Raw genomic sequence first — 10,889 nt, 5'->3', positions numbered from 1 at the left:
CAAACAAAATCTGAGCTCCCATCAAAAAATGTTAATCCTGAGGATATCAAGGGAATTCGTAAAAAGATTCGACTACGAGCTTGTCATCTCAAAAACGAACACTTCAGGCTTGAAGCTGAGAAAATGAACATTTTGGTTATCAACAAGCAGATCGAAAAGCTATTTCATCGTGCCAAAAGACAGGAAACTACCCTCAAACCAACAAACAATGCTTGCCCAACCGGCCAACCGATAAACTCTTAGAACACTTTAAGAAACATTTTAACCCTACTGACCCATCAATTGATACGTCACCTGAGGAAATAAATCAGACACTTCCGAAATTTGTTAAGGAACTTCGAAAGATTTCTGACAGTACTGTCGTCAACGACCTCCCACCTACAGCCGATGAAATAGAAAAACACATCCGTCTCCTCAAAAATAATAAAGCAAGCAATGACGTTGAAGCAGAGCTACTGAAGAAATGTTCACATCCGATAATGATTCAAGTAATCCAAAGAATCACCAACAACTTGTTGGAAAATCTAGATTTACCGAACGCCGAACTCCCATCTGAAAACACTCTGGAAAGGAAAAGGCTCAAAAAAGGACGTATCAAAGTATCGGGGTCTTAGTATCGGATCTACTATCTGCAAGCTCGTTGCGAATATCATCTTATTCCGACTCCACTACTGATGGGATTTACACAGTAAAGAGAATACACCAAATCAGTCATCGAAAACAATAGTCGTTGTATCTATTATTTGTCGATCTCTCAGCCGCTTTCGATCATATAACCCGTAAATGGCTGTTTGATACAATTTGTCTTCGTTTCACCGACAAAAAGTCACCGATTATGATCAAGATATTGGAAAAACTTTATCAACACACCTCTCTAACCTATGAAGGAGAATTATTCCAAACATCTTCTGTCTGTCCACCAGGGTGGACCAGAAAGCCTGTTTTTGTTCAACTTATATCTCGATTTCGTCATGCGTCTGATACTCGAGAAATCACACTTAAATGATGATATCAAGTTCTTTGATCACAAATACCAAATCAGCACTAGCTCTCTTTCACGAGCAGAGAGATTATCGACTCGTAAAAAGAACACTAATCTCTCAAACTTATCAATATTACCCTGGAGCGGTTACGCCGACGATTTAGTCTTATTCCTTGAAAGATCAAGAGAGTTTATAAATTGCAACAATTCCTCTTGATAATGTTTTCGTCAAGTTCGGTCTATCTGTCAATGCTCAAAAGACAGAGACGATGATTCTCAATTATCCAGTAGATTCTCCATATCCAAACTCAATTGTCGAATTAAACGAATGCCATCTAGCCAATGTTTCTGCATTCAAATACCTGGGAGCCTATCTCGATTGTAACCAGCCGAACACTGGTGAAAAGGAGATAAACTACCGCATCCAGCTTGCTAACACTAAATTTCAACAAATGTCAAATTTAATTCAGAATATTCAAATTAATCTGAAAACTCGCATACTTTTCCTGAACAACTTTGTGCGAAGTAGGCTAGTATACGCCTGTCAGAACTGGAATCTGACCCAAAGACAATTTGACCGTTTGGATGTTGTGTATCGAAATCTCCTCCGTCGAATGATTCGTGGTGGATTCAGATTTGTGAATCTGGATGCTAATGACTATCGATATGCAATTAACAACAATCAACTTCATAATATATGTGGAACATCTGATGTTAGCTTCTTTATAAAATCTCAGGAACATCATTACGTTAGTCATATCATTCGTATGCCAGTAACACGAACTGGTAAATTACTAACTTTCAATAACGATCATTACACTAAAAGAGGTCGGTCAACGAAATCGTTACTTGACCAAGCTATGGAGTTTAAAAATGTTTTATTAAACCAATATTTTACTCTTGCCTTAAGCAAGAAAAAGTAATTTTGAAGTTTTTTTTTCTTTTTTTGATAGTTCGACATAGAGTCGTAACTCTCTGAAGTGAATAGGCCTCATGGGCGAGAGTCCTGACTCTATGTCCAACCTTACCCAGTAATGGGTGGTTGTAAATAAATTATTATTACTATTATTATTATTGCCGACCGACGGGGTGTTCCGCTGAGGTTCGAAAAATAGACCCTACGTGGACTCGTAAAATTCATCAAAATTTGCGAAAAAGTGACCCTGATTCTTATTATTGCTATTGATTATTTTTTGCATTGTCTCGACATTCCGATTACAAAATATTTGCAAACTTAATCCCTTTCTTTGCTTCACTTTATATCTCTCGCTCTCAGCCAAAGATTTTTAAGTTTGCGATATACTGAGTCAGAGTGTATGGAATTTCAAAGCTTTAATCCCATTGGCAGTATACTTGAATTCAGAATTTCATTCAGTCAAATAATACATCTTTAAAAAACTTTGATCTGGTTGACTCAAAAAAAAGGCTCTTGACGTTTTTGATTGTTTTCAAAGTCAATCAGTGATAAACTTTGGACTATATCTTTCGATGGAATAAATTTCTTTGATGATGATGTTCTAAAATCAAAGAATCACCGCGTGGGTAAGAGGAGTGCTTCTCATCCCAGATAACATAAAATTATTTAGTAATGACAATAGTTAAACTCTTTTTTATTCTAGGGAGAGTGTAACAGTTCATGTAAAGTCGGGCGTGACGGACGTGACGGAATTGATGGAAAAGATGGAAAACAAGGACCAGCAGAAAAACCTGGTAAAAATGGGGCTGATGGGATTGATGGAATAAACGGTGTAGACGGAAAAGAGGGAAAAGATGGGATCCACGGAAAGGACGGAAAAGATTGCAAAATGGGAATGCGTGGAAGAGATGGGTTAAACGGAACAAATGGAAAAGATGGAATGGATGGAAAAGACGGAAAAGACGGCTTAAATGGAATTGACGGAAAAGACGGCTTGAACGGAACAAATGGAAGGGATGGAGTCGATGGAAGGGACGGGTTAAACGATTCAAATGGAATTGATGGATTAGACGGTATAAACGGAGCAAATGGAATGAATGGAAAAGACTCACCGAAGAGACATTGGAAAGAATGTGCTTGGGACAAAAGCTTTTATAGTGAACTAGATGCAGGTCTTCTTAAGGTATGTAAAGCACTTTAAAATTGAATTCATGGTAGATAAAACTGTGTTGTGTTTTTGCTTGATAAGATCTCTGATAACTAAAAATATTAGAATTTCAAAAATTCAGTATTTCAAACATTTCGAAAAACATTTCGAGGCGATCAGTTTTTCTGGGTGAGAAAAACATTTGCTTTCCATTTTGGAACTTAGAAATCGTTTGATTGTGAATAATTTTTTTCTCCCGTTTTACAGATTTGCACGTTCAGAAAGAAATCGATTGAAACATATTTAAGGGTAGAGGTGATTTCAAATCTAAGAATATGGAATTGTGATGATTGCTGCAGCCGATGGTTTGTCACTTTCAATGGACAAGAATGTACACCCGTGCCGATAGACGGTACAGTCTATATGAAATTTGGTAAAGGAAATCGTGAAAAGAATCTTCACCGACCACAAGTTATTACTGGACGTTGCAAGATTTCGAAAATTGGTTATATCAATGTGGGTTTCAATGTTGGTGAATGTGCAGGTGCAGGTAAAAATACCGCTGATGCGTTTACAGGGTGGCAACAGGCAACACGCATTTACGTCGAAGAAATGGAGGGGCCACAGTCTGATCTTGTTTCATAAAAAAATCAATACTAGTTTTCTCTAGCGGGTTTTATACTTTTTTTATTTGTAATTTAAGGGGAAAGATCATTGAAATTTTTTTTTTTAATGAAATTATTTGTTTTCAAGATGTAACTTCTATATCATTTTATCATGTTTTTATTTAGTTTTATCATTTGTATTAAAAAAAGCTTATTTCAGGGAAAATTAGCTCATCTCAAATTTATTGTAGTCCCCTCTCATCATTTCAAAAAATTTTCGTAACCCAGTAATTTTGAAGTTAACAGATAAGGCCAGATTAAAATTTGCACTGCTAGATTGAATTCTTTTTTTCCACATTTTGGAATTTTGCTGTTCCGTTTCTTCCGTTTGTTTGTGTGAAAACTACGCGGGTCACGTTTCGGGTTTCAGCTCAGAGCCTATGGTCTCGATACAAAGAGTCTTGAACTTTTGAAATGTTATCTAAGTAATCGCTATCAGAGAACAAAAAATCTTGAGTTTGACCTAGAAGCAATCTTAGATTGGTTTTCAAACAACTACCTTGCCGCAAATCCCGGAAAGTTTCAAATGTTGGTTTTAGGAAATCGAAATGTTCCTGTAGAAATTACTGTTAGAAATATAACTACTATCAGATCTACGAACTCTGTTGAGCTCCTTGGTATCACTATTATTACACCCCTGTGTTACAGACCCGGTGGACCCCCCGCTCCGGTGGAAAAATAGGCCAAAAAATGGTCCCCGGTGGAAAAATACCCTACATTTTCAACCCCACTAGGAATTTACCCTATGATTCTATCCCCATTTAAAATTGAATGGAAAAAATTGGACTCCAAAACCATCCCCACTGGAATTTTTGAGCTGGAAACAATAGCTTTTCTATCCTCATTGAGATTTCGATAGAAATTTTTATCACCGCTGAGGGAAAAGGCTCCACCGGGGTACTGAGACAGGGGTGTTTTCTTTTGATATTCATATCAATCAACTTTGTTCTAAAGCCAGATGAAGAGTATGGCTCGTTCACAAACGGGCTTTGAGAATATTACTCTGTGATTTTAGAAATGATTATGAAGTATTGTTGCAAAACGCCGAATGTAAAACTGTGCATGAAATTCATATTTATTTTTACTATGTGACTGAAGTTTATAAATCTGAGAACAAATTAAATCCAAAGTTCATGCAACAAATTTACGTAACAAAGAAAATCAAATTCAACTTCCGAAACAAAATCTTAATGTCAATACCAAAGGCAAGCTCTGTTCGTTTTGGAACTCAATCCTTTTTATTTCGAGGAAGCCTGCTCTGGAATGAATTCCTGAAAATATTAAGCTCAAATCCTCTAGATTGAATCTTTTAAATCCTCGCTGAAAGAAAAATTAAATCTTACAAATATTTGTCTTTGTAAAATAGGTACATAAAAAAATTAATACGGTAGCCCAGCATTAAGATACATCTCCGTCTGTCACGGGCTTCACATAACCGTAAGAGGATACGGATATAGGTAATATATTAGCGTTTTTTAAGAAGAAGTCGTTGCAGTGTAAATCTTTCGCAAATTTAAAAACCCACTTTCCCGTGGAAATAATGGGACAAGCTGGAGTTTTTACAAGCTCTCGTTTGATTTGGTTGGTCGTTAACCAGTAATAAAACAATTTTGTTACTTTTCATAAAGAACGCGTCATTTTTATTACTTCAAATGACCAATTAGTGAAGCATCTTATAAAAACTCCAGCTCATCCCAATGATAGACTTTTTTTGTTTTTTTGGGACCCTTGGGGCACAAGGTACCTGTTGACCGAAAAAATTCCAAAATTCGCGAATTGACCATTGGCAAAATTAGAGGTAAAGGGACCGAATGACGTCACAGATTTGGGAAAACTTCAATTCAGTTTGAGAAGGAATTGGGATGTCGTTGACCCCTCATTGGATCGAGAATTCTATGGGGAACAAGTTGGGAGGGGTTATGAGGCTTGAGTGTGACTGAAATTTGGCTGAATTTTGAGGCGTTGGCACTTGATGACGTCGTCAAAACAGGAAAAATGCGATATCTCGAGATTGGAAAGGAGTTAGGAGATGGTTGACCCCTCATTGGATCGGAATTTCTATAGGGAATAAGACGGGAGGGGTAACAGTGGGTATAGAGAAACTTTTGAAGATAAATGTATTCAAATTGAGGCATTTTGGGTCCGATGACGTCCTCAAAACCTGAAAAATTCAATATGTCGAATTTTAGAAAGAATTAAGCAATGTTTGACCCCTCAATGGATCGGAAATCATCGAGAGAATCTTTTGGGTAAATGGAAAATTGATTTCAGTGAAGTGCACAATTTATTGACCTTTCAATGACGTCATTTAGGGCCCAAATGACGTCAAAAACTTTAAATATGCGATTTCTCGAACTTCAATCAGTTACAAGTGATAATATTTCGTTATTTGGTCTTAGAATTCAAGCTTATTACCCTCCCCCACCATCCAAAGGGCTTTTGATATGTTCAACAACACTCTACTCAGCGGGTGCGACGCCGGGTGACGGCGTTTATGAAAAATGTCTGTAACACAAGATAGGAGCTGAGCTGTGGTTGATGAAAACTAATTCGAATTCCCTTCAAAAATAAAGTTAGAGAGCATCGGCAGCAATACCATATTCATCATCCTAAGGGCTTTTGATGCGCAAGCTAAACTGGCGTTTGCGACGACGGGAACCGTCTAGTATTTCACTAAATGAAAAAATATTTCACTAAATGAAAAAATGTTTCATTAAATGAAAAATATAGAGTTTTGCTACAAATGAACAACCATAATGATCCTTCTAATGATGTGCAACTTTGGTCCAAATTTCATGTTTATACCACCAGTCAAACTGAAATTATTTCTTGGTTTTTGCCTAATATCATTTTTTGGTTAAATTGATTATGACACAGCCACTCCAGTGATCTACACTCTAATACACAACTTTCGATGTTGGAAGTGATATGATTTGACAAGTGGAAGTGGCGATAAAAAATTACGGTAAATTTAGACGTGTCTTAATTTGCCCGAGTATGCCTCCCAACTTCAGCATTCATGCCAACAATTACAAATCAGTTTCTTTAAGATTGATCAATTTCTGTTTGTCGAGGTTAGGGTTAAGTTTGAGATCATCAATCGTATCGTCACTTTCTTTATAGAACGAGTCACTTTTATTATTGCGAGAAATAATTCGTTCAAATGGAAAATCTATGGACATCGAATGTGTAGAATGGCTCTGGTCAGGTGTCAAATGAGGAAATTCTGGCGTCCTGTAACTTGATCTTCGCTTGCATGTAATATCAGTTGCTTTGGTGCTATTTATGCTAATGTCAGCGGAATCATTATTGGTATGGAACAGAAGTTCTTTCTTTTGTTGCCATGGTGAATGAATGAATGTGGACGCTGTGATTGGGACGGGGATCGATGTTTGGTGTTTCGAAGTCAACAAACTAGCTGTAAAATGAACAAAAAAAACTCCAATTTAAACACAAGATAGTCAACCTTCTAATTTTCACCCTTATTTTTACCGTTCAGCAAAAGAGTGATGATATCGTGTAGTGGAAGAATGGTCAAATCCTTCCCACCATCTTAACCTTTCCAGCGCGCGACGTTTTTTGAAAAATGTGAAAATTTCCAACTTTTTCTTTTACTTCAAAATTTCAAATTGGCATAAAAGCTTGTAATTTGAAAGTTAGGCAATGGTTATGGTACCATTGAAAAGGTATTTTTATATTCTTTCTAAAAGCATTTGGTTTATACCCTTTTAAATCAAGTGGTCAGGAGTTATAGCCTCGAGTCTAGGAAACGGTATATTAGCAAATTCAAAAGGTGCATACACGTCTGCCGGGTTTGAATGGTAAATCGATCATTTTAGTTTGCCTATAACAAGTTTGTGCACACGAAGAAGCTTTACCTGAGTAAATTTACCCTTATATTTTCAATTAACTGCGAGAGTATTTAAATCACAAGCTAATAAAAGTTAACCTGCTGAATAAGTGATGAATGATACGTCTTTAGTCTGGTCGCATAATTTCGAAGTTATACCATAGTATAAGAAAGCCGCGGCTGGAATGATAACATCTGAATTTCTGTTGTTCTATCTCTGTCGTATTTGAAGACTATTTGTTGATCAAGAAATCAGTAATGTAGCATCTTTAATGGTAGACTTTATTGCTTTGTCGTTAATATTCACTTCTCAGTGCGTTTTAAACATTAACGATATGCCCTTGATATTACACTTGCATTATAAAATCATTGTAAAGGAGAGATCAACAATAAGAATTTTAAACAAGCACAAAACGGCTGGGCTGAAAGAACTCAAAAATTAATAAAGTGCCTCGAATGCCTTCACAATATTTCAGTGAAATATTTTTAGAAATCAATAAAAAAGTACATCAAGATACTACTGTGAAAATTTCAAACCAGCACCTTCAAAATTTATCATTCAAACTGACAGGAAAGTTTCATCTTGAATATGGTTCTTATAATTTCAATTTTGGCAAAAAACCATTGCTTCCACAAAATACCCCTAAAATATGTCCAAAATTAGTTCAAGTGTTCTATTGGGTACAGATTCAAAGATATTTAGCAATAAAAAAGCTTTTTGTAAAGGAGAATAAGGGAAAAATTTCAAAAACTATCTACCAATAATAAACTGAGCATCTTGATGTTCTTATAAAGCTCGGAGACAGAGATGGAACAGCAATTAACTCAAAAGACAATGCGGTACATATTCCAGCCGCGGCTTTCTTATACTATGGTTATACAATCTTTCATCAAGAAGGATTGATGTAATGAATACAATTTCTTGCAGATGTCTTTACCAATGATGGAATCAAAGATATTCTTTAGGAGTTCATCTTTACGAAAGATTGTAAACAAGTCTTTTCTTTGGAATTGATAGATAACCGAATCTTCCGCAGCTACTAAAGAAACCTATTGATGGAAAAGTGATGATCTAAGAAATAGATTTACTTTAGACAGTTTACGCAGTCTACGCGACGAAAAGAGCCGGGGAAAACTAGATTACCCTACAAACGTTTCCGTCGTTTTCACCAAATCAAAAAATTAGTGGCTATCAACTTACTTCTTCGCTTAAAAGTTGAATTAACCTCATTTATAGTAGGCTTAACCCAGTTAAGGGATCAGTCCAGCATCCCCCTCCCGGAGGGTTTGCGTGATTTGGTGATCAGGACTTTTTCCTTGCGTGGTGGTGGCATGAGTCCAAATTTTTTTTTGCGTGATGGAGAAATAAAGATTTCGCAAAGTGCTGTGCAAAAGGGTAAGAATTTAAAGGATGCGATGCGTGATTTGGGCTACTTTTTACTGCATGGTGATGAATTTCAGCGATTTTTCTAGATCGTGATAATAATAGCAAAGAATTTTGCGTGACAAGCAAATAAAATTAGAATATTAGATAAGCAAAAGGTAGAAACCTGATATTTTGAAGGTGCATCATCATCCGTCAGAGTCAGCCATTCTGGTGAATCTAAGAATTCGAATAGTTCGACATAGTTGGTCGACTGTCCATTAATCAAAACTTCCACACTGTATCAAAAGAAAGAATCAAGATCGGTACCTATAGAAAACTAAATTCTTAACCCTGTTGAAGTTAGTATTGATAAGTTAACAGAGCAATTGAAATAAATCTAAATTAATTTCATTGTAATTTTATGTAGTTTTCGAATTATAACACTTCATATGGAAACAAACATCACCATTGTACCCAAAAAGCTCCTTGTCTTGTAAAGCCGATACAGATTCACAAATTTTGAATGGCGTCAAATTATCTGGAATTATTGAGTTAACACGCTCACGGAAAACAGAGAATAAGTGAACTAGAAACCGATCCCCCTGGTGCATACATAAGATCAGTGGGTTTTTTAATATTATCTGAATTCATTATCATAGCGCAGAAATCCAGAGTAAATTGGTATAAAGGCTGGGACTTTTTTTTTACAATCAAGTATTCAACCTAGCTTACTAGATTACATAAATATATTCTACTGTAGCCAGCGCTTACCATCCGTCAGCTAATATTGAAATATGCTTCGAATCGGTGTAACCCTGTCTTGCGTAATACTCCCCAGTCTGTAGTTGTATCTCTTTAGCCTTAGTCATCAATGTCCTAAATTGATATCTTTTCAAACCAACAGGTCCAAAAACGTTAACAAAAATTAATTCGTGGTGACTATTTTTGAAAGGAGATGGCCACATTTTGGCTAGAATGTACACTAAATGACATGCGTTTCCAACAGTAAAGGCTAGATTCCATACCATACAGTCTAATGAGCAGATCACAGTTCCTCCCCATAGTCCGAAACAGAGTCCAGCGCATGTAAGAGAGACGCGAAGCTGGATCAATTCATAAAGACCACTTGGTTTAACAAAATAAGTCAATACAAGGGAAATGTTTGCCAGCTGGAATAAAAACTGATTCGCTGGAAGCCAATTACATTGCGTTGTTAATTCGAATTGAAAAATATTTGCAAAAAAGTCCTTCATGCTATACAATAGTTGTTCAAAACTCAACCCTTGTTCCCATAATAATTTTGCTGTTGCTATATTAGTATATATTTTCAACTATAAAATTGTCTTCTTGGTATCGAGTTCTCGTATAAAGTTCACTAAAATTTGTCATAACTTTTTCCTTTCTTCAGCCTTTTCTGACCCATTTTTTTTAAATATTTGATGATATTTCTACTGTTACTCAAATGCTAAGCGAGAAACTTTTGAAATAATAAGAGTTTTAGACCTCTGAAAGAAATAGCTGAATATGCTTTACATATGATACATCATAACAATCTTTTTGACCATGTTCACACAAAGAAAATAATCGGCAAACACAAAAAAGACAAAATATCATTGCATTTGAGAGAAAGCCATATATATGAATTGAGGTCAAAACAGTGTCATCATGGCATAACTATCATTTGCGATGTCAAAAAGATTTGAGTTTTCATTTAGTGATAAACTATTCTATGACAAGAGTGATATGTATACATGGAAATACATACCATCGTTTTGTATAGGATTCCTATTTCCGCACTAAGATTCCTTTGCCACTTTTCTAGCGGAAAATGACCAGGACTTCGGGTAGTTGAAAAATAAGCTTCGGAAAGTTATGGAGGTTCCTGAATAAACACAAGATTTTCCGTCTCTTTAGAAACAAACCCTTTCCAATTTCATGCCGTTTATCTCGGGAAAAATAGCGG

At 36.0% G+C, this 10,889-nt stretch overlaps 2 protein-coding genes across 2 annotated transcripts; one reads left to right on the top strand and one right to left on the bottom strand.

Moving 5' to 3' along the window:
- The first annotated feature begins 479 nt into the window (after positions 1-479).
- On the top strand, positions 480-3,731 carry LOC136801862 (uncharacterized). The gene is made up of 4 exons (XM_067058524.1): positions 480-599; positions 1,216-1,755; positions 2,602-3,081; positions 3,313-3,731. Exons 1-4 carry the CDS (start codon positions 480-482, stop codon positions 3,688-3,690), a joined length of 1,518 nt encoding a protein of 505 aa, XP_066914625.1. The 3' UTR covers positions 3,691-3,731.
- A 4,509-nt stretch (positions 3,732-8,240) lies between these two features.
- LOC136801978 (popeye domain-containing protein 3-like) lies at positions 8,241-10,378 on the bottom strand. The gene is made up of 3 exons (XM_067058672.1): positions 9,698-10,378; positions 9,111-9,222; positions 8,241-8,610 (listed from the first exon to the last, which is right to left on the bottom strand). Exons 1-3 carry the CDS (start codon positions 10,177-10,179, stop codon positions 8,425-8,427), a joined length of 780 nt encoding a protein of 259 aa, XP_066914773.1. The 5' UTR covers positions 10,180-10,378; the 3' UTR covers positions 8,241-8,424.
- Positions 10,379-10,889: the final 511 nt, after the last annotated feature.

Source organism: Clytia hemisphaerica, unplaced genomic scaffold, assembly GCF_902728285.1.
Source record: "Clytia hemisphaerica strain Z4C2 unplaced genomic scaffold, Clytia hemisphaerica genome assembly, whole genome shotgun sequence".
NCBI classification, from domain to species: Eukaryota; Metazoa; Cnidaria; class Hydrozoa; order Leptothecata; family Clytiidae; genus Clytia; species Clytia hemisphaerica.
The sequence above is the reverse complement of the archived record's forward strand: the minus strand, read 5'-3'. Positions and strand labels throughout refer to the sequence as shown.